The 23,808-nt window shown below is 47.5% G+C and overlaps 1 protein-coding gene across 2 annotated transcripts; it reads left to right on the top strand.

Moving 5' to 3' along the window:
• Positions 1–309: 309 nt before the first annotated feature.
• PRMT2 (protein arginine methyltransferase 2) lies at positions 310–23,808 on the top strand. 2 transcript variants are annotated; one of them, XM_084753351.1, is made up of 11 exons: positions 337–493; positions 1,347–1,462; positions 8,717–8,836; positions 9,585–9,767; positions 11,080–11,241; positions 11,699–11,863; positions 14,836–15,011; positions 20,146–20,275; positions 20,827–20,963; positions 21,984–22,155; positions 22,789–23,808. In XM_084753351.1, exons 2-11 carry the CDS (start codon positions 1,409–1,411, stop codon positions 22,819–22,821), a joined length of 1,332 nt encoding a protein of 443 aa, XP_084609477.1. In that variant the 5' UTR covers positions 337–493; positions 1,347–1,408; the 3' UTR covers positions 22,822–23,808. The 2 variants fall into 2 exon arrangements, with proteins under 2 accessions (XP_084609478.1, XP_084609477.1); XM_084753352.1 differs by lacking the exon at positions 20,827–20,963 and having other exon boundaries at positions 310–493.

Raw genomic sequence — 23,808 nt, 5'->3', positions numbered from 1 at the left:
GGAGGGCATCAAACACACCAGCAGCCCCGGGTGCACTCAGGACAGCACTGGCATGCACTCCTGCTTCTTCTGCCTGGCGACAGGTGCCCTGGTTCGAATCCTCTGGGGCGCGGTCTACACCACCTGTGGTCTCCTACCAAAGTCCAGCTTTTCCACAGCCGCTGCCGGTGAGCGGATCATTGCACTTCCTCACCTGCTTCCAGCACCCTTGAGGCCCAGGACTACCGGCCGGAAGCAGAGACATAAGATGCGCCTGCGCTGAGTAGCAAGCTCGCTTCGAGAACCCCTGCCCCAAGGGCTCTGTACACAAAGCACACCGAGTTCATACGGACTGCGCCTGCGCGGGACACCGAGCCTTGGGCGGGGCGTGCGCTTTGGCCAGCCCGGGGGCTCCGCGCGTGCGCAGGTCTAGGGCGGCGGCTCAGGCTGCGGGTGGGCATCCTTTATCCCTTCCCGGTGTACCCCTAGAATTCAGCGGAGAAACACGACCGAGGTAGGTTCTTAATGGAAAGCTTAGATAGCTGGACCGCCTGTGAGGCTGGACATGTTAGGCAAAAGATCTTCCATGCGTGTGTCTCCTGCGTACTGGGGCCTCCGCCCCCTAACCTAACCCTGACTCTCGAAGGGTCTATTCCAGCCTCCTCCTTTCTCAGCAGCCCTTTCCCCAGAGTCCCTCCTGTGGCTCCCAGAGCCACGCCCTCTCAGGACCACGCCCACCTGTTTTATGCATCCTGAGCCACGCCCCCCGCCCCCCCACATCTCTAAATTCTTGGCCTTAATGTCTCCCCCAGTTGACCTGGGTTGTCTTCTTTCTTCCAGGTAGGCACCTAATTCTGTTCCCGAGCTTTTCACCGAAAATGTGATTGTAAATTATTTGTAATTCTAATTGTTACGAAGTATGAAGTCCAGATCTAGAAGGCATTTAAACAAATAATTGATGTCGTAGAAGTTAATTCCGAGCCAATAGGATTGCACTGTCCCGGAAAAAAAAAATTAAAAAGTAGGAGGATGTTCGGTCATGCACATTTCATTTCTGCCAGTGGAACAGATCAACTATGAAGCAAGGGGTTTAAATTCGAGTTTAAGCTGTTAATAATTCCTAAAAATTTTTTTGATACTGATATATTTTAAGTAAAAATAGGTTTCAGAGGAATAAAATTAATACCTAACAGAATAAAGATGGAAGCACACAGTATTTGAAGTTTTTAATTTTTAAAGCCCTCTAAAGAATTTTGATGGTAAACTCCAGTCCTGTACCTTGCTTTACACGCACAGTGAACTGTAGAGCTGAAAGCAATTTAATTATCAAGCAGTATAACAAACACTTGTGTTTCTCTTTTTTCAAGTTGCCATGGAAGGGGAAATGAAATAACAAAGCAGCAGTAATGAGGCCTGACCTTATTGCGCTATGGAGACTCCAGGTGAATGTCCCGGAAATGAGTCACAGGCCATCCCGGTTTTGGTACGTAAGAGCCATGTGTAACAATCGTCCAGAGAAGCAAGCGCCACTCATAGGTGTGATGCAGTTTTTCTTGTCTCTCAGGGTCATGGCTAACAGGAGGATGCTTGAATTTAGGAGGCAGGGGGATGAGCCTAATCATAGGTACCATGCTGAGTGGTGGCATAAACACGTCAGGGAACTCTTTGGCATGCCTTAAACATCACAGTTTATACATGTGCTTGCTTGGTCTTAGGCATAGGACCAGGAAGTGTTTGGTACTTGAGAAGATCTGTGCTTGCGTGGTGTTTTCTGCAATTTGAATCATGTTAGTAGAGAACAGGTCTCCTTCCATGTTAAGGAATTTTGATTATGTACAATTAATAAAATGAATATTCAAATAAAATGCTTTTAAAAATAAAAGATTTTCATGTCTTTGGTGTCAGCTTCAGCATTTTTTTTCCATTCTAATGATTTTCCACCCATTGGATTTGAATTTATTTAATTATTTAATGTATTGATATAGGGTCTTACTGTGTATCCCTGGCTGGCCTAGAACTGGTATGTAGACCAGACTAGTTTTAAATTCACAGAGACCTGCCCACCTCTGGCTCCTGAATCCTGGGGTTAAAGGTGCCTCTGTGCCCAGGTACTGGGTTGTATGTATTGGATGTTTTTATATGTAGGAGGTTTATTTATTTAATCATTTCGTTAATCCCCATTTTCAGCTGCAAAATGTTTTAATTCCATCAACTAGTTTTTCTTTTGAGAAATGTAAATATTAAGACACTTATAAAATAGTATTGTAGACACTGAGTATATGTTCTGCAGAGATGAGTTACTTAATCCTTTGTCATAGTTTCCTCAAAGCATGCTCGTGTACAGACACACACACACACACACACACACACACACACACACACAAGATTAGTGCCATAGTCTGTTTTCAAACTCACAACCACTCTTTCCATTTCTAGAGGCAAACAATTGCTTATGTATGCTTCTGTACTGTGTCTGTACCTTTATGACCTTAGAAGGATCCCCAGACCAGCCAGAACTACACAGTGAGAGCCTTTGTCCATCAAACAAACAGAGCGAAGGGTCCCTGAACGAAGTGTGAGGTTGCCGTGCGTGTCTCTGAGGCTTGTGTGGGCGGGTTTGCTGTGTAATGTTCCTTGGGCGATTTGGCCTCACTCCTGCTACGTCTGTGGCTGTGTGGCGCCTGAGTTCTGTGTAGGGCTGCTGTGGACCTGCTGCTGGGCAGCAGGTTTATATCTCCCTCTGTTTCCCTTTTGTTGGGCTCGGATGTGTTTCACATTTCTGCCGCTGTGGTCTGCAGCAGGTCTCTGTTGCTATACCTGGTGCTTCCGGTTGGAGACGCAGCCATAGCTGTGTGGAGCTTTGAGGAAACTCTGAGTTTCCAGGTGACTTTCCCAGTTCAGGGGTCTTCAGTAGCCCACGATAGTGTCATAGATAACGCTTTACTTGTGGTCAGTTAGACGCCTTAGAAAGGGCGGCTTCTAATTGCCCCAGTGACGTGTGCCTCTTAGTGTCTCAGCAGTTCTTTTGTTTTTGTTTTTGTTTTTGTTTTTCTCAGTCAGGGTTTCTCTGTGTAGCCTCTGCTGTCCTAGACTCACTTTGTAGACCAGGCTGGCCTCGAACTTACAGCTAGCTGCCTGCCTCTGCCTCCCGAGTGCTGGGATTAAAAAAGGCGTGCACCACCACGCCCGACAGCAGTTAATACTGCCTCCCCCCTACTAGGGAAGATGCCCTGATATGAGGAATTTATATTTTTACTCATCATAATGTAATGGGTATTAGAAAAATTTCCAGACTACTTGGAAATATCTTACTTGATTCCTAAGTATTAGTGAATTATCTTTATTTTACCATTATTGACTTGTGCACACGCATGTGCACGTATGTGAATATATGCCATGGAGTATATGTGGCAGTTAGAGGACACCTTTCAGGGGTTTATTCTTTCCTTCCACTTTTTCACGGGATCTGGGCGTTGGACTCAGGTTGTCAGGTGCTTGTGCGGGAAGCTGTCTGCTGAGCCATCCAGTTGGCTCCAAATTTGGGAGATTGTCCTCGCTCTTTTATTACTGAGTTTTGGCATGAGAAAGTATCATGCTCTCTATAATTTGAGCCTTTGAAATTTACTGCAGCCCGCTTCATGGAACTGATTGCTTCTCGTGGGTGACGTGGGCATCCTTCCAAAGACCGTGTGTGTTGCAGTTGGATGTAGTGTCCCATCAGTGTCACTGAGGTCAAAATGATTTTTCAAAAAATCTTAAGTCTTTTTCATGAGTGCGTGTATATACACACATGTGTATGTGCACATATGTGTGTGCTTCCCAGAGGGACAAGGTTTCATGTCATCCTCAGGAATACCACCTACCTACTTTGATACAGATTGTCTCTTTGGCCCAGAGCTCAACAGCTAATGCCTGACCTGCATGGCCTGAGAGCTCCGGGAATCCTTCTGTCTCTGTCTCCTGAGCCCTGGGATTGCCTGTGCGTAACCACTGTGCCTGGGATGTTTATATTGTTTGAGGGGGTCTTTGTTCTTAGTTTCTGCCCCTGCAATGGAGTGTTTTAGTTCATTAATATTGAATGCAATGACTGATGCAATTAATTTTAATGCATTTGCTGTTTGTTTTCTGGTTGTTGCAGTTCTTGTTTGTGTGCTTGTCCATTTCTGCCCAGCTTTGGGTTACTATGACAACTGATGTAGTTTTACGCATTGTGTCTATTGGTTTGCTGGTGGTATCTTTTTAAAACACTGCCTTCGTAGCTCTCCAGAGTGTTGCCGAGCACATTCTTAACCTGTTCCAGACTTCCTGCGTCACAGTATGAAAATCGGAAGAGTTAGTTTTGTTTTCTAGTTTCCAGTCCATTGTAACATACATTAATTGGCACGTATTGTGAACTCCGGAAGAGAGCGTCACTTCTGGCTTTACATTGTGGAAAGGATGTAATAAAAAGTGGTTTTTCCTGCCTTTTCTTTCTTTTTTTTTTCTTTATTTTTAAGATTTATTTATTTATTATGTATACAGATCTCGTTATAGATGGTTGTGAGCCAATATGTGGTTGCTGGGAATTGAACTCATGACCTTTGGAAGAGCAGTCAGTGCTTTTAACCTCTGAGCCATCTCTCCAGCCCTCTCCTGCCTTTTCTTACATTCTTAAGTTTCCTTGGAGGCTCATTCTCTTCAGCCTTGACCTTTTTTTTTTTTTTTTTTTTTTTTTTTTGGTTAGTAGCATGAGTTTATTGTGATATGTTATAGCAAACTTGGTTTGAATGAAAATGTTTTGCCTTAATTTATTTGAAGGGGGTGGGTGGGGGAGGGACTGTAGCCTCACACTGTATTCCTGGCCTGGAACTTTCTGTGTAGGCCAGACTGACCTTGAGTTCACGTAGACCTGCCCGCCTCTGCCTCCCGAGTGCTAGGATTTAAATTTGTCCTTCACAATGCCTAGCTCTTGCCTTAGTTTTTGAAGATGGCTTTAGGTTTTCTTCTTTTCCACTGAGGACTGTGTTTCCTTGTGTTCTGCCCATTATGTCAGGCATGCTGTTCTGTAAGCTGCAGTGACCTCTCCCCTTCCCCTGCAGTGCTGGGTGGGGCTACAGGTGCCCGTAGCCAGACCTGGCTTTTTAATGTGGCTGCTGGGTTTCTAGACCCAGGTCGTTGTGTTTGCACAAGAGACCTCGCTCACTGGACCCTCCCTCTCGCCCTCCACCCAACTGAGTTTATGAATTATAAACAAACAAAGAGAAAAACGATGTATTTGGAAAAATATTGGCTCAAGATCTTGGAGAAGATCTGTATTGTAAAAAGTGCTCCTTCAGTCTCATAGAAGCTTGGTAGGGAAATGAAATATATAAAGATAGAGTAAGTAAATGGAATAAGTAAACATGTCTCTTATCGAAGGGCAGATACAAGCTACAGCCAGGATGTGTAAACAAAAGCCCTGAGGACACGGTAGTGAAAGAATCAGAAGTAAGTGGCTGAGACACCCTTTATACCAGTTTCTGGCACAGGTTGAAGCATTGGTGATGTCTGTGTGTGCCAGCTTTTGAGGCAGAGGGCAGGGCATCCCATTGTGCAGGCAAAGTAGGCAACAGGAGGGCCCTAAATTGTAAGAGTGTGACATAATCTTTGAAAAAGGCTTACCCATTGAGCCTGGCAGTCTGTCCTGTAGGAAGAAAGTCTTTGTATAAGGATACACACGCACAAAGTTTTTTTGTGTGGCATATTTTGTGGTGGTAGAAATGATGCTGAGAGAAAAACCAGAGGATGGCTGAAGAATCAAGCAGAATTCAATATTTTATGAAAACATTAGTGTTTTCTACAAGACATTGTATAGAAAAGTAAACTAAAAAAAAAGGGAGGGCGTGTAAGGTATGTACAAACTAGCTATGTCGAAAGGGGAAAATCTACTTAGAGAAAGTAAGAAGAAAGGGAGGGAAGGAAAGATGGAGAGAGGGAGAGAGAAGGGCGGCGGAGGACACATGTGCTTGTGAATTTGCCTTCACATTACCACAGTTCACGTACTGCAGTAAGGAAAATGACAGGGGTACAAACGGGCAATTAGCAAAATTAAAATAGGGCTAGTAAATGTTTAGAGACTCACGAATGGCCCACTAGGTAGGCAAGTGGAAATGCAAAAACAGTAATTGTCACCCATCAAGTGGCAGAGATAAAGTGGTCAGTGTCTGTTGTTCGAGAGGGAAATAGATCCTTCGAGCTCCCGCTCAGTGGAGCAGGTCTCATGGAGTCTTGGTATAGTCCTGGGGGCATTTGGTGATGCGATGAAAGCTCTGGAAGTGAAAGTCTTGGGCGGGGTGTGGTGGAATACACCTCTAATCCTGGCACTTTGGAGGCGGAGCCCGGCCCTGGGGGCCAGTCTTGTCTACACAGTGAGTTGCCCGCCCGCCAGACCTACACAGTGAGCCCCAGCCTCGAACCAACAGGAAACAGAAAACCCCAGACAACAAGAAGACAGAGCGGTCTTGACCAGCTTTACACTTGAGGAATTTATCTTGAGGAATTTCCTAGGTACGCACAGGGTGATTTGCGTTGAAGGAAATTAATAACTGATAATAGGAGAAACCAAATGCAGCCTGTATATTCAAATGTAGGAGACTGGATAAGTAAGTTCTGATAGTCCATGGACAGTCCTATTGCACAGGTGCCCAAAGTGGGATGTGTTTTGTTCTCGGCTCTGTGTGTCCACCCAGGTAAGGCTAGATCCTTGACTGATGCAGAACGGAACCTTTGGATGAGTCAGAGTGAAGCAGGCTTAGCGAGTGTACTGAACACACACAAGGGAGAATACGTACTTTAGATAAAGCACCTGTATTCTGAGAGAGCGGTAGGTGATCACCCGGGCTTTTGAAGTTCCAGTGTTTAAAGGATGTAACTGACTAGGGAGATTAAAGATTAAGGAGTTTAAAGATTAAGGAGTTTAAAGATTAGGTGGAGTTAAAAAAAAAAAAAGACATGAACTGGGTGACTTATTTTTCAGGAAAAAGTTTTTTTATTGTGACTAGAATCACAAGGTAGCTTTATGAGGCACACTGTTTATAGTTAGGGTTGACAGAAATGTATTAATATGGTTAAATTTAAAGGCCACAAATGCTCAGGCTCTAAGTAAGCATAGTTTGCTGTTTTTAACCCCAGAATTTGAGATGTCTCTTAGGTAGTTTTGATTTTGTTGCTTCCATTGAGGTTACTGTCTTTTTTTAAAAAATCCTTTATTTTTACTTTATGTATATGGGTGTTCTGGCTGCGTGTATGTGTGTGTACCACAGCATGCAGTGTCTGCAGAGGCTAGAAGCCGTCAGATCTTGGGACTGGAGTTTCAGATGGTTGTGGGCTGCCATGTGGATGCTGGGAATTGAACTTGACTCCTCAGGAAGAGCAGCCAGTGCTCTTAACCACAGAGTCATCTCTCTAGCATGTGTTGGAAGTTCCTGAGTCTTAGTAAGGTTTTGGAGTGAGGGGCTTCTTTTCCTTCCCAAGTCCTCCCAATTCCCCGCTTTCCAGTCCTGCCTCAGTGGGAAGCATTCCGGCCTTTCAGTATGTTCTGTGAGTGGCATGGTGGCGTGTACTTTCTAAGTCAGGGAAGATAAACAGCAGCGTGCTCTTTGTCATCTCTTATCGGGAATGAGGTTACAAGATACGTTTTATTCTGTGCTTTGTGTTTTTATACGTTGCTTAAGTAAATTACTCCTCTGTCTAGGTTTGGGTACACATGTTTATTGGGTCAAGGTTATGTCACTAGGCTGGAGTGTATGGTCTGAGTCCATGGCACCTTCAGTCTATGTCTTTTTTTTTTAAGTTTTATTTTCATATGTATATGGGTATTTTCTCTACACACTAGAAGAGGGCATGGGATCTCATGGGACTACAATATAGATGCTGTGAGCCTCCATGTGGGTGCTGGGAATTGAACTCAGGGCCTCTGGAAAAGCAGCCAACGCGTGCTCTTAACCACTGAGTCATCTCTTCAGCCCCTAGTCTATGCCTTTAAGGTATCTTTATTCTGATAGAAGGTGGCTATAGGGCACAAACTATGGACTTGCTGAGTCTCAGCCCATAGGTCCTTGCTGGGTTGCTTGAGTTCTGTTGGTATGTTGGAGGTTTATGGTGGTTTCTAGCACCTTCCATGGGCTGTTGCCATATTCACCTAGTATCAGTGTCCTTAGGTCTGAAGGGGTCCCTGGAGTCCAACTTGCAATAGTGTCTTCCACACTGAATGTCGCTCCCAGGAAGCAGAGCTGGTGAAGCTAAAGACCAGCACCCCCTTTCCCCCCTACTTCGGCTGACATTCTCTTTAAGTCATCTTGTTTTGGAGATACAAAGGTGGACCGAAGATGACAGCCCTCAAGTATGCTCACAAAGGTGACTCAGGTTATGGGCTGGAGAGATGGCTCAGAGGTTAAGAGCACTGTCTGCTCTTCCAGAGGTCCTGAGTTCAATTCCCAGCAAGCACATGGTTGGCTCACAACCATCTAAAATGAGATCTCGTGCCCTATTCTGGTGTAAATGCAGGCAAAACACTGTCTACTTAATAAATAAATAAATCTTAAAAAAAAAAAAAGAAAGTGACTCAGGTTATTTGAATAATAAGTCTTGCTCACATGAATCTTTATTTGAAACAGTTCCGATCAGGTGGTACAAAGAGAGAGACAAACACAGACCACAAAGCCCACAGTGACAGCAAAGCTCACAGGGCTGTCCTTGTGTCTCTCCTTGGCCGCCGTAGGAGGAAGACGCCGTGCACTATGGTGGGGAGATGCAGCTCCTGCAGGATGGGGCACAGTTGCAGCTGCAGCCAGAGGAGTTCGTGGCCATAGCCGACTATAGTGCCACTGACGAGACCCAGGTATCTCTGGTTACCCACTGTACTGTGACTTAGGAATCTCAATGTACTTCACGGTGAGATTCATATGCGTACAGTTAAACAGGATCTGGGTACTAACCCTGACTTCTTAGCCCAACAGATCACCCCAGCAGGATGCAAAGATGCCTGCCGGAGGATGGGGAAGCGCCCCCCTGCCTGGAGAACTTAGTATAGAACCCCCCTGCTCAAGGGACAGGGACGTTAATCAGACCATCATACATTCTTGAGTCTGGTAGGAGCACATCTGTGGAGTCTCCTAAGTGGAGACCCCGAACACAGCTGCCTCCTGCCTTTTTAAAGAAAAGTGTTAGGAACCGGCTGGCAAGATAGCTCAGTGGGGCAAGGTGCTGGCTAGCGGCCTGAGTCAGATCCCTGGAGCCTATGTGGTAGAGGGAAAACTGGCTCTCAAATTCTCTGGCCCCAGTACATATACTGCATCAAGTATGTACACACACACACACACACACACACACACACACACACACACACACACACACACACGTAATTATAAGAAAAGGATGTTGGTTAGGCTATGTTCTTTCTGATGGATGCCCACACAAAATTTATATCTTGCTATCATTTTTTTGTGGGTCGTCAGTAAGCACTGAGGTCACTGTGATCTGGCCACCAACACTGGGGACTTAGTACCCAGTTATTGGTGATGAATGCCAATCAACTAGACTCTTTTCTTACGCTATTACTTCTGGCGGTGTTGGCGATTGTTTTCCAGCTCAGTTTTTTGAGAGGAGAAAAAATTCTTGTCCTGAGACAAACCACAGCTGACTGGTGGTGGGGGGAGCGTGCCGGCGGCTGTGGCTACGTCCCCGCCAACCACCTTGGCAAGCAGATCGAGGACTATGACCCTGAGGACACCTGGCAAGATGAGGAGTACTTTGACAGCTACGGAACGCTGGTACTGCTTCCCAAATTCTCTGTGGAGCTGTGTGTGTGTTTGTGTGTGTGTGTGTCTGTGTAGGTGTGTGTCTGTGTGTGTCTGTGTATGTGTTTGTGTATGTGTGTGTGTATGTGTGTGTTGCCCTCCTAGTGTTTAGAGTGGACATGCAGATCTTCCTGTTGACTTAGAGGCACCGGGGTCTCTGTCACCACGGAGGGACCGCTGCTGTGCTGGATACTTGATGTGCGTGTGCCTGCGGTGACACACCGCAGAGCTCTGTGAGTGACATAGAAATCTGAAATTTGTGTGCCTCTCAATATCTCAGTCCGATTTTTTTCTTTTCCTTAAAAATAAGAACTTTTTTTTTTTTAAAGGTAAAAGCCACTTTGATAGGCTGATTGACCCGTGAGCTGTCATCTGCTGACTCAGGCTAAAAGTAGTATTAGAGCAAGAAATTCTAAACTCTCCTTCTCTCGGTGTTTAAAAAAGAGTAGGATGTCCCACTTTAAAATTGAGACACAAAAGTTACATAACTCAGCCAACAGTAATACTGCTTAAGATCTTCTTCTTATCGCACTTGGAAGTCAGTAGCCCTCTGGCCCAAGGTGCACCCTTGCTAAAAACGAGGTGAAAACTATCTCCTTGTGATGGGGCAGATGAAGTGCTAAGCAGGAAAGCCAAGAGCTGATCTGTCGCCTCAGTCACCCGTCTACTGCTGCGATGAGCCACCATGACCGAGGCAACTCTGATAAAGAAAGCATTTGCTTTGGGGCTCATCTAGGCATGCTATACATCAAGATTAAAGCTAAAAACACTATTGCGTGCATATGGTTAAAGCTCTTAGTCTATGGGCTGGAAAGATGGCTCCGCAGATAAGAGCACTGGCTGCTCTTCCAGATGCCCTGGGTTTGATTCCCAGCATCCACATGGTGGCTCACAGCCATCTATAATCCCAGTTTCAGGGAATCTGTGGGGAGGACCCTGTTGTCCCAAGGACACCTGCTGCAGTAAGCCCGGCGTTTTCTCTTGATGAACCCTGGCGGGGAGGTAAAGTCCTTCCAGCCTTGGGAAGTACATGTGGGGATATTTTTTTCTTTTCTTCTATGTGGTCCACATTGATTTTTCTGCTCATCTCACTGACTTGTGGAAGAGTAACTTCAGCTTTTCCCGTTGTCCACTGATACCTTTAATATCTTGGCATTTGATCTTTTGATGTGAAAGCCCGTTTGCTGCTAATACTTTATGAATGGGGCTGGGTGCAGGAGCTGTGTCCCCGTGTCTGTGGTTCAGGTCCAGGCTCTTGCAGTGACACTTGATGTGTTGTTTATAGAAACTTCACCTGGAAATGTTGGCCGACCAGCCTCGGACAACCAAGTACCACAGTGTCATCCTACAGAACAAGGAGTCCCTGAAGGACAAGGTCATCCTGGACGTGGGCTGTGGCACTGGAATCATCAGCCTCTTCTGTGCCCATCATGCACGGCCCAAGGCAGTAAGTGTGTCTGCGTCTGCCTCCATCTGTGCCCACTGTGGGCCAGAGTGGTGGCTGACTTGACAGGCAGCCATGATACGTCTTGCTCTCAGGATGCTGTTTTAGCCTTTATGTATCTGCGCAGTTTAGGCTTATGGGAAGGAAGTAGGCAGGCTGGTCCATCTGTGGCTAAGACTGGCGTACTGTGCTGGCCACGAGCAGTGCAAGGGCAGCAAGACAGAACAGCAGTGACAGTGGTTCTGTTAGTGGGACATTTGTGAGATGTTACTTTAGTTCACGATAGAAAAAGGTGGGTGCTTATGACTGTGTTGGTTACCTGCCCCAATACAGGCCTTTGGCTCCCTGAAAGAAGCCCTTTTTTTCTCCTCCCTTTATATTTGTGCTAAGCTGTGCCGTGGCCTGGTGACATAGCTGTGACATCGTCATGTGCTAAGGGTCGCCTTTTTTACCACTGCAGGTGTATGCCGTGGAAGCTAGTGAGATGGCACAGCACACGGGCCAGCTGGTCCTGCAGAACGGCTTTGCTGACACCATCACCGTGTTCCAGCAGAAAGTGGAAGATGTCGTGCTGCCCGAGAAAGTGGACGTGCTGGTGTCCGAGTGGATGGGGACCTGCCTCTTGGTAATGCCTGGCCTGTGGTGGGCCGCGGGTGTGGTGGGGTCTCATTTCCTCCCATCTGAGGAATCTTTAAAAATTATGATTGTGTTTTTTTTTCCCCTGAAGTGAGGTGTTTTTTTTTTGTTTTTGTTTTTGTTTTTTAATTTACTGAATAATACCAGCTCAGTGTCTGGAAAACAACAACAACAACAACAACAACAAAATACTTCATGAGCTAATGAGTGCAACTTTACCCTGAGCTCTCCAAATCATCTTCTCTCTCCTGGGGTGTCTTCAGAGTGTCAGGGCTTTTTTTGTTTTTGTTTTTGTTTTTGTTTTTGTTTTGTTTTTTTCCCGAGACAAGATTTCTCTGTGTAGCCTTGGCTGTCCTAGACTTGTATTGTAGACCAGGCTAGCCTCGAACTCAGTGATCCACCTGCCTCTGCCTCCCGAGTGCTGGGATTAAAGGCGTGCGCCACCATACCCAGCTACGTCAGGGCTATTTGTTCATCCAGTAGCGTTGCCATTCGTGGCTCCCTTGCTGTAGGCTAGCCTTGTCACTGTCTGTGAGCCTGTCATGGTCCCAGTTCATCATAGAAGGGCTCAGATGGACCTGGTTACTTGTTCACATATCGGCCATGACACTCACCATTTATGCCACCAGCGTAAGTGCCGTTGCATTATTACATCTTTAGAGGAGTCTCTGCTGGGAGGCAGGGTCAGCAGTGTTATGTGTTTAGCTCTCTCCTGCTGTGTTCGGTATTGTGAAACCCAAGGCGTTTTGCGCACTAAAGCCTGAAATTTAGCCTTTGTATGAAAGTCCAACAAAATCATCTCTGGATGGTAATTTATGCCTCTGGCAAGACCTTTTGAATACTAAGTGGTTGTTGAGTGCTGCCCCCTGCCTACAGTGCAGACGTGGACGGAATGCTGGCTGAGGGCGTTGGACTTGGGCCTGCTGGATTATTTTGTCAGAAGCTGAAAGTATTTGGGAACTTGATGTCTGTGATATGTGCTGACATCCATAGATTTATAGGATGATGGGAAAAGGGATGCTGCTGTTAGCCATGAAGTGAGCATGCGCCTTCACCCTGAGGCCTGCGTTCATTCAGCCAACACTCATTTACTGACCACTTGCTGCTGTCCCAGCTGTGGGAGCAAGAAGAGGGCAGAGTAAGCCTGTGGCAGGGAGGTCCCTGCTAGCTCTCTTTGGGGTTGAGAGGCAGGGATAGGGAGGAGAGGAGCCTTGGAGGTCCAGAGATGTGGAGGCTAGCTCCTTACCACTGCTTCTTGATCCAAGACTGGGGACTATGTCTCAAGTACCCGCGCAGAGGTGGCTGTGTCAGGAACTCCTCCTCCTCCTCCCCCTGCTCCTCTTCCACCACCATCTCTTCCTCCTCTGGCTCCTCCCCCTGCTCCTCCTCCTCCTCCTCCTCCTCCTCTTCCTCCTCCTTTTTGTGTTTTTGTTGGTTTGGTTGGTTTGGTTGGTTTTGGTTTTTAAAGACAGGGTTTCTCTGTGTAGCTTTGGCTAGCCTGGACTCGCTTTGTAGACCAGGCTGGCCTCGAACTCACAGAGATCCGCCTGCCTCTGCCTCCCGAGTGCTGGAATTAAAGGTATTTATTTGCCACCGCAGCTGAGCATTCTCTGTCCAGGCCCTTCTGGATACAGGGTTTCAGCAGTTTAGGCAAAGTGGACCTGTTCCTGTGAAAGTTGCGGTCTCCCGTGGTTCACCAAGATGAAGTGGCTGACGTACATGGGCCCAGAGCAGGGCAAGCTGTGTTTGCACAACGCCCCTTGGATGCACAACCATACGAGTTCTGGTTATGATTAACCCAAACTGCAAGCAACCCATATGCCCTTCAGCGGTTTAATGGACAGGCTGGCAAATCTCTACAGAGGAGGCAGCCTCAAAGCATGTGATCCTGTGGACAGCCCCAAAGGCCTCCCGCTGGATGGAGGAGGCCAAGCTCAAAAGGCTACCCCACTGTGTGACTCCATTCAGGCGAGGGAGGGGTTCCTGCGCCCCAGGGTGGGAGGGCATGGTCACCAGTAGACATTTGTGTGAGTAGGGAGCTACTCCTTGTCCTGTCGTGACTGTAGGGACACATCACATGGGTGCCCAAGTTCATGTAGGGTGCATACCATGTCAGGGCAGTTCTATCTGATGACGGAAAAGAAAATGTAAAGGCCATATCTGTCTTTTGTATGTGCGCACATACATGTGAATGCATGCAGAACAGTACTTGGAAATAAAACAGTTCCTTCAGGGCCTGGCTTTTCGTGTGATTTGAATTGTGCTCCCTTCTCTAGATTGTGTAAATTCTTACGATCTTTATTTGTGGTAAAACTTGGGCAGGTTACTAAGACAGCACAAGCCTGCTGCTGCTTCCCACCCGTGACGGCTGAAAGCAGAGGGACTGCTGGCAGTAGCCTTCAGCCCCTGCCCGACTCTCTTATTCCTGAGTTTGAATTGAGTTTAGGTACAAAAGGAAACCTGGCCTATTTATGTCGGTCCAACTGAGTCCTAAAGATGACAGGCTCCCCTGATGGCCTCCCTGAGGGCTTGAGGGGGGAGGTAAAGTGCCTGCTCTTCTAAGGGGACCCACAGTTAAGTGCTTGCCCAGAGGGTTGTGTGAAAATTCCAGGAATGCTCCAGACAGACTAATCTTGCTTGTTAGGTAGAGCCATGTGGCACTCAGGGGCACTTTAAAATCTAGTGGGTTTTCTCTGAGTGCCAGTCTGGAGCAAATTTGAGAATTCTTATTGGCTGTTAGCTCCCCTTGGATCCCAGTTCAGTGGGAAGCGACAGATTCCCAGCCAGGACATGATGCATACATAATGGTTTCTAAGGGCGCAGAATAATCCCCAGGTTCTCTCATGTGATCCACTGGGATAGCTTTGGGGTAAAACGGAAACGTCCAACATGAGATGGAGCACTCTGGCCTTGCTGGGGTGAGACCTCAGTGACACCCTTGCCTCTCTTCCTCCTGTGCAGTTTGAGTTCATGATCGAGTCCATCCTGTATGCCCGGGATGCGTGGTTAAAGGAGGACGGCATCATCTGGCCGACCACGGCCGCACTGCACTTGGTGCCCTGCAGCGCTGACAAGGACTACCACAGCAAGGTGCTCTTCTGGGACAACGCATACGAGTTCAACCTCAGTGCACTCAAGTAGGTGTGCGTGACCCCGTGCGGGACTGCCCCGTGTGTAGGCAAGCGGACGGGAGCTGGGTGGGCAGCCGGCTGATGAGGGTCTTGATGTGTGCCGCCTCTGCTTTCCCCGGCGTGGGTCTTGTGAATCTTCACTCTGCGGAAGGCACAGTTTCTCCTTCTTTATGAAGGACCAGTGACCCAAAATGAAGGCACAGACATCGCTGAGATTTTTCTTGTTTCATCACAGCAACAAGAAAGTAATACGGCATCACACAACCACAGGCTCTGTTAAAGCTGGGACTGACGGGTCTCACAGTCCTGAGTTCCTAGCTATCGTGGAGGGAGTCCATTGTAATGGTGAAGTCTGTCACAGTGTGTGTGATGCTGGAACACACGTTGACTCCCAGCGAGTGCTCTGAATTTGTAATGGGCTTTAGCTAATATACCTGTGCTGTTCACGGAAGCACCGCAAGACCATTGATTTTGTGGTCAGGCCAGTGCACTTGAGCCCTGAATTCTGATCCAAATGCTTTCCTAATGAGGCCTTTGGTCTTTTATAGCTGCCCCTGCTAGGGTGTGGCAAGCTGTTCCTTCCCCTTGAGAAGAAGGCGGAGGTCAGGGAAAAGCCCCTTTACCAAGTACAAGAACCCACCAATTTCTCCAGGGAGGTCCACATCAGCCTGGGCCCGTGCTGATACTTTTGGAGGGTGAGAGGGACTGGGACCAAAGCATGCTGCTACAGGCGTTCTATTTTATCTTTTTAATTAAAAAGCCAAAATAATAGGAAAAGCAAATATAAAAGCATATGCCTTCCCTAATTAATATGGGGAATCATTGTTCCCTCATTCAACATCCCAAAAGGAATTGAGAGGGAAGGGTACTGTATATTGTGGGTCTCAGGCTCACCTGCAAAGCAGGGCACAGTGTTCCTAACCACCTGGCTCCAGTTCTTTCACTATGCCCAGGCAGGAGCCGTGGGTAGACAGGCAAGGGAAAGCCCTTCAAGTGACAGCCTCTGGCAGCGTTCCTTTCCTCACTGTTTGGCAGCACTGAATGGTGACCGGAGGTGGATGGAGGCAGCAGAAAGCGCTACCCTCTATTTCATAGTCCAAGCGCGGGCCTCCTACAGGGACCCTTAGCCCTTGGCAGCAGCCATTGGTACAGCTCTTAACCCGAGATCCTTGGCTTTGAGGACTTGACAAGTCACTAGGATTCCACTCTTACCTGGTTCCTTTCTTCTTTCACTGCCCGTCTTCCTGTCCTGGCTGCATTGTCAGCCACTCTGCTGCTGCCTCAGCCCCCTCACCTCTTGCCTAATGTGGCTGACGCACATTGGAGGGCCTAGCTGCTGCGTGTATCTCTGTTGGTGGTGGGGGGGGCTCTTGAGGAAGTTAAGACGTTGGGACAACTAACTACCAGTACCTTTGTGGATTTGGTGTTTGTGGCCTCACTAGCTGTTGAGCCCTGGGCTGCCTTTGCTTCTCACACAGTTTGGCCTGTTGACTGTTGAGTGGCCATCAACACTCTACTGTCCTTGTCACTCTCACCCATCTCTGTTGTTTATTTGTAGTACTAGCTCAGCCTGTGTTACTGAAAGTGAAAAGGAGGAGGGAGGGAGGGAGAGAGAGAAGAGAGAGAGAGAGAGAGAGAGAGAGAGAGAGAGAGAGAGAGAGAGAGAGACTACTCAAATGAAGCTTTTTAATGCTGCATTAGTACCAGTAGGGCAGCATAGTAGAGTGACCAGAAAGAGCCAGAGAGACTAAGTGTAAATAGCTTGAGAAAGTGTTTGGACCAATCACAGCTCCGCCTCTTATTTACCCAATCATTGAAGTCAACGAGGTTGTCTTAGACCAATGGTTCTCACCTTTCCTCCACACCTTTAATACAGTTCCCATGTTGTGCTGACCACCAACCATATAGTTATTCCATTGGCACTAAATAAATTGGCTACTGCTGTGGATCGTAATGTAAATATCTGACATGCAGGAGATCTGATATGTGACCCCCAAGGGAGTCATGACCCATGGGTTGAGAACGGGTAGTTTAGAACAATCAGCTTTCTTTTTAACACAGGTGTGGAGTCTTTTTGTGAGACATCCCGGGGAAGTGCTCCCACGCTAGCCAAGGTTTACAGAGTCCTTTAGAGTTCATCATCTGTGCTTATGTTAGCTGAAAGTCTGATACGGAATGTTATCAACAGCTCTGGCTAGCTCAGTCAGCTGTGATCTCTCTCCTGTTTTCCCCAGGCATCCAGATGGCGGATGCTGGCCTAAGTGCCATTTTTGGTTGTTAGACTTGATAGTGTTTTCGTTCAAGGAAGCCTGGTATGGTTTTGTTCAAGGAAGGAACAGAAAGACAGTCTAGTAGCTACTAGTTATGGAGTCAAATAGCCTTAGCACCAAAATCTTCATCCAGGAAAATGAATGTCAGAAGTAATAGTATGTTAACTGATTTTAAGCAATGTTTACCTATCCAGTGCCCCAGAGAGAAATGGGTTTCCCTTACCTATCTTAGGAAAGTAGAGAAACTTTTAAAAGCCATGGTGGAGGGCTGGGCATGGTGGCATATACCTTTAATCCCGGTATCCCTGGAGGCAGAGGCAGGCAGATCTCTGATCTCTGTGAGTTCAATGCTAACCTGGTCTCCATAGCAAATTTTAGATCTGTCGCAGCAGCGTTGGAGGCTAGCCTGGTCTACATAGCAAATTCTAGACCCTGACTCAGAAAAATAAAGCAAAACAAAAAGCCATGGTGGAACTATAGTAACTAAACAGTGCTGCCCAGTGTGAGAAAAGCTACTGTGTAGGACCAGAGACAGCAGAAAGCAAGATGGCTGAGGATGGTAAGGTGGACCTGAGTTGGAAGTGGCGAGGGCCAAGTCTTCACATTCGTCACTGATTGGCCCTTTGGAGAGCATCTTTCCTTCCTCCTTCAAACCAGGAATTAAAACTAATTCTGTGTGGATTTAAGAGGTCTGTGTTGAAATATCAGCACTCACTATAGGAGTGTGTGTGTGTGTGTGGGGGGGGGAACATGGGGTCTCTCTCTGAGCTGGAGAGGAATCACTATGTCACCAACAGAGTGACATAAACACTGAATTGGAATTTATAAAGTTTGGTAGTTTGTGTGCCATTAACCAGCAAGAATCTTAATTTAGAGTCCTTTAGAAAAAAGATGCGTGGCTCCCTGAGATCACAGCCAAAGAGCTTGAATAGATCAGGGGGGAAAACCCCAACAAAATTACCACCAACTGTTCCAACATTGCTAAATGGCACTTCGTCCATCAGATGAGCCAGTGTTGAATCCCCTGTCTTGCTGAGTGGCAGTCATCTGCATATGCTACACTGTTTTGGGCGAGACAGGCATCTTCTGTCAAGAGCATCAGAGCCTTGTTAGTAGGCGCTGGTTATCCACTCTGTGGGCCTACTTTGTCTGTCTCAGTCACTCTTCTGTCTCTCTGAAGAGGCACCATGACCACAGCAACTGTTATAAAAGCAAGTGTTAACTGGGGGCTGGCTTACAGTTTCAGAGGCGTAGTCCATTGCCATGATGGGAAGCAGGGCTCTGGAGCAGTCACTGAGAGCTACATCCTCATCCTTAGGACCTGGCCACCCCCAGTGACACATTTCCTCCAGCAAGGCCATATTCCTAATCCTTCTAATCTCCTCAAACAGTTCCACTTTGTGGTGACCACGCTTTCAGAGGCTCATAGGAGCCTCACTCAACCAGCACAGTTGCTCTTGCTCAGGTAGCGCTCAGGCTGTGCATGAAAGGCACTGGGAACAAATGGCTTCCTGAAGGAATGTGTGCAAATTTCTGTGTAGCTATCAGAAATTCAGATCATCCTCATCTACATAGAGAGTTTATTGTCAGCCTGATCTACATAAGATTCTGCCTTGAAAGAAGAAAAGAAGCACGTGTGCTCTGTCTCTCTCCCTCTTCTCTTTCTCTGGGGTACCCCCTTCCCCTTTTTCCTTCTCCCCCCATTGCTTATTTAATAAACTCTTCTACAACATAAAAGAAAGAAAGAAAGAAAGAAAGAAAGAAAAATAACATGGAATTTTAGAGATATGTAATAAAAAAGTTAGGTAGTAAAGTTGACAGGACAAAGCATTTATACAGAAAGGGCCCTAATTTACATAATCATTAATATGTATGTGGGGAGGGACCTAATTTACATAATCATTAATATGTATGTGGGGAGGTCACCTAAGTCACCAAAATGCTGAGGCAAAAGTACAGGAATTATTCTTTTTTTATGTTAGTTTGTTTGTTGAGACAGGGTTTCTCGGTATAGTCCTGGCTGTCCTGAAACTCGCTTTGTACACCAGGCTGGCCTCAACTCAGAGACCCACCTGCCTCTGCCTCCCGAGTGCTGGGACTGAAGTCATGCGCTACCATACCAGGCTACAGCTTGTCTTTATGTTATTTGGACATATTCATAATTATCATCAGAAGTATATTAAGAAATTTGAACATAAACTATAATCCTTTTTTAAAAGAGCTGCTTGTTTGCTATTTAGGAAGTTAGTGCACGTGCTGTGCTGATACAACAGCGTGCTCGCGCTGCCGTAGTGAGGGTGGTGAGAGCGAGGTGGGAGGAAGGCTGGCGGGGGCGGGGGGCAGTGCACAGGGACGGTGGGAGTGGGTCTCAGCACTTCGGGTTTGTGCAGCACCTCTGGGTCCCGCTCTTTGTCTGTTGCTGAACTTCCTTGCTATGGAACAATTTGTTTTTTCCTCCTGTGAACGAGACACAGGCGCCTCCTCCAGTCCTGCCGGTATGCATTGGGACTAGCTAGGTTCAGGAGCGTCAGCTGAGTGCTCCGCACAGTGGGAGGTCCACAGCAAGTATTTTTGAGATACATACATTGAGATGCTGAGGTAGCCACATAAGAACCCCTCCCCCACCCCGACTTGTCATGGCTGGCTTCTGAGTGCTTGGGTCCCTCCCTATATTTGACATGATAAGGAAGGGGCCGCTGACAGGCAGCCTCTGAAGGCCAGCTAGTGAGGCTCAGCGAGGCTGGAGAGCAGAGGAGCTGGGCTAGCAGGGATGCTCCTCCAGGCGGGGCCTTCAGTGCTCACTTCCTGCGCCCAGTATATTTACGGCTAAATCCTTGAACCTCTTCTTTAACCCGCCCCCCCCCCCCCAGGTCTTTAGCAATCAAGGAGTTTTTTTCGAAGCCAAAGTCTAATCATATCTTGAAGCCAGAAGACTGTCTGTCTGAGCCATGCACCATACTGCAGCTGGACATGAGAACTGTGCAGATCTCTGACCTGGAGGTGAGAGACGGATCTGCTTCTGACATTAAATAGTTGCACGAGACACTGGGTACCGATAGCAGACATGAAGCGTGTGTGTGTGTGTGTGTGTGTGTGTGTGTGTGTGTGTGTGTGTGATATGACTGAATTACACCAATAAATGAACTGCTATAATCCATTTGAGACTGTTTTTCCTTATGATCTATTTTGGTTTTGTCTTTCATGTTTTTAAATTCTTTATGCTTAATCTCTTCACTGTCTTCAGATAGTTTTATATTACATTTGATGTTCTTGGCATCCTAACAAATTGTATCCCATTTATTGTGGCCCAGTAATTGGGTAACAAATTCTTTCAGTTGTTTACAGCCACTGTCAGGGACAAAATCCTTGACACCTTCGCCATGGTTGGCTAAGTCCGGCGACTGTTGTGTGGGCGTAGGAGTTCGGGATGGATGTGGTTGATGGAGCCCCATCCCCCTGACCCAGAGTGGCTTGCGGGGTTGAAGTCAGGGCTAAGGTATTGGGATTGGTACTAGTCTGTGGCACCAACATGTTCTCCTGTTTGGGTGCAGACCATGCGTGGTGAGCTGCGGTTTGACATCCAAAAGGCTGGTACCCTGCATGGCTTCACAGCTTGGTTCAGTGTGCACTTCCAAAGCCTAGAGGAGGGCCAGCCTCAGCAGATGCTCAGCACAGGCCCGCTGCACCCGTGAGTGACCCTACTGGGGGATGCAGGGGGATGCAGGGGGATGCAGGGGGATGCAGGGGGATGCAGGGGGATGCAGGGGAGAAGGAGTGGATGGAAGCAGGCTGGTGTGCTGTGCTCCAGGCACCCTTGGCCGGCCTTGTGGGCTGCGAAGGGTTGCCTCTTATCTCTGCTTTGGCTATTCTCTACCAGCAGGTTAGCGCTCCTGAGATGTTTCCCCAGTGTAAAAGTGCATCATAGACTTGAGGCTCTGCTCCCCTGGCCTCTCCTGGCCCCTCAGCCCACAGGTTTGAATACATCCTTTGGCTGGCACAGTGCCGTCCAACCTCTTACTCTCCCATAATGGTGGAGTATGTTGGTCAGGTTGGTGTGCCCTGCCCTTTCCCCTCTGCCCCAGATCAGGGAGGAGAGGTTGACTAGGGACATTTGAAGAGTGAGCAGAACCAAAGAGCAACACGAGAAGGGATGCTGCATGTTATGGCACATGGGCTGACATGAGACCAGAAGAGCTAGATACGGCACTGAACAAAGAAACAAGAGTCCCAGAGCCTAGGACTGCCTGCCTGTGATATTGTAGTTGACTGGCTCACATTAAACTCATCTCTTCGAGAAATGGTCTTTTGTCCTGGCTCCATTGTATGTGCCCCTCACTAACTATGGTGACTCACATCAGGCATCAGCAGCCTGGTGACCGAGTGGACTCCTGTCCTCTGGGTCTGGGGATTCAGAGCCCAATGTAGTCGGCAGGCCACCCAGGTGGACTTTTCTGCCCTTCTGGAACTCCAGCCATCTCTGTAATGTCGTCTCTGCTGCATCTGGAGCAGGGTGTCAGCCCCGTGTTGTGGTTTTGATCACGCAAGGACTTCAGATCATAGGGCTGGCTGTGGGAGAGCGGTGCTGTGCCTTGTATAACATGAGACTAAGCTCTGTGCTCTTAGGTTCCGGGGCAGGAAGGCTGCCAGCGCAGAGGGCCTCCTTGAGGCTGCCAGATGAGGCTCCTAGGTGCCTGCTCCTGTCTTGCAGGACCACACACTGGAAGCAGACCTTGTTCATGATGGACGACCCAGTCCCAGTCCACACAGGAGATGTGGTCACGGGCTCTGTTGTGTTACAAAGAAATCCGGTATGGAGAAGGCACATGTCTGTCTCTCTGAGCTGGGCTGTCACTTCCACACTGGACCCCACATCTCAAAGAGTAAGACACTTATTCCTGTAATCGTATCTTACAGGGGCTGGATCTCAGGGAGACTGTTCTGGGTGGTTATTTAAGAATGGTGATGGATGTGTGTCTCCTGCCATGGTTGGCCCAGCCTTTCCTGTCTCACTGGCTTCACACAGGTGTTACTACTAGGTAGATTTATTTCTCTTTCATATAACAGCAGGTGGACAGTAAGAAGGTAAGTGTGTAATAATCAGGTGACACAGCTGGCGGAGGAGTCCATACCTGCCTGGGGCCACTACTTGTACTTTTTCTGGAAGAGCCATGCATGAGGTGTGGAGATATGAGGGACATATTTTATATGTGGAATGACATGGGGTGCACAGAGTTGGGTGGGGTGTCAGGCCTCAAGTCTCAAAGGCTACTGGAAATTGGAGCTTGTTTTTTTTTTTTTTTTTTTTGATACAGAGTTAATGTAGGAGAGAAAAGAAAAACAATCAAATGGTTGTCTTTTATTTAAATTGTGGTAATTTTATATTCATGTCAGAATGTTTGTCATTTAAATCTGTTCGCTTGGAATGCCACAATATCCAGAGTTAAACTGTTTGGAAGTACTGTATGTTAATTAAACAGAAATGGTGAATTGATCTTTTCTTATGTCTTTTACAGGTTGGAGAAAAAGTCTTTCCAATCTGGAGGTGACGATTGAACACTGCTTGGGAGTCATGGTCACAGTGTGCATCTTGGTGGAATAAGATGCATCTGGCCACCCGCTGTGACATCCAGACGCACCTGTCCCATGCACACCTGTCCCCTTTCCAACTAGCAGGTGACATCGGGCCCCTTACTCCAAGTGTCATTTCTCTCGTAGGCTGTGTATGTAGGTGTTCATCCTGTGGTGCCTGTCGGCTGCCAGTTGTGACTGTGACCCCAGCTCTGAGTAGTTGTAGATTCCTCAGACACACACTTCAGCCTGTTGACCTGTGACTGTGATGCCCACACCTTGTGTCAGTGGTGTCCTTGATGCCTGTGATGCCAGCTGCTGCCCCTGTAGACTGTGGCTTGCAGAGCTGTGCTCTGGTGTTAGAGACGGCTGAGCACCTGTGTCTTAGGGCAAGGACTGGTGGCGGTAGCGTATGCAGTGGGCTCTGCATGGGTAGCAGTCTGTAGCGTCTTATGTGTAAACTATGTGCAGGATATAGTACATGCTCAATAAATATTTTTTAATGAAAAAATGTTCTATTTCCTGCTTCTGTGCATGTATACTGTTTTTCATAAGCATGAGGTGGTGGTGGTTTGAATGAAAATGGCCCCATAGGCCCACAGGGAGTGGCACTATTAGGAGATATGGCCTTGTTGGTGTGGGCATGGCCTTGTTCGAGTGGGCGTGGCCTTGTTGAAGTAGGTGTGGCCTTGTTGGAGGAAGTGTGTCATTGGGAGTGGACTCTGAGTTTTCAGATGCTTAAGTGAGGCCCAGTGTCACCCTCTCTTTCTGCTGCCTGCCTGTCCAAATGTAGAATTCTCAGATACCTCTCCCGCACTGTGCCTGCCTGTGTGCTGCCGTGCTTCCTGTCATTCAGACAGTGGGCTACACCTCTGAACTGTAAGCCAGCTCCAGTTAAATGCTTTCCTTTATAAGAGTTGCCACGGTCATGGTTTCTTATTACAGCAATAAAACCCTACCTAAAA

This window comes from Acomys minous (assembly GCF_964271855.1).
Source record: "Acomys minous genome assembly, chromosome: 13".
In the NCBI taxonomy this organism is placed as follows: domain Eukaryota; kingdom Metazoa; phylum Chordata; class Mammalia; order Rodentia; family Muridae; genus Acomys; species Acomys minous.
Note: the sequence above shows the minus strand (reverse complement) of the source record. Positions and strands in the feature narration are given on the sequence as shown.

Excerpts from the sequence above, each read along its gene's own strand:
- PRMT2 (XM_084753351.1), top strand. The coding sequence starts at position 1,409 with ATGGAGACTCCAGGTGAATGTCCCGGAAATGAGTCACAGGCCATCCCG. Across the intron at positions 1,463-8,716 it reads CACAGGCCATCCCGGTTTTG|GAGGAAGACGCCGTGCACTA; the intron begins GTACGTAAGAGC and ends TGGCCGCCGTAG. Across the intron at positions 8,837-9,584 it reads GTGCCACTGACGAGACCCAG|CTCAGTTTTTTGAGAGGAGA; the intron begins GTATCTCTGGTT and ends ATTGTTTTCCAG.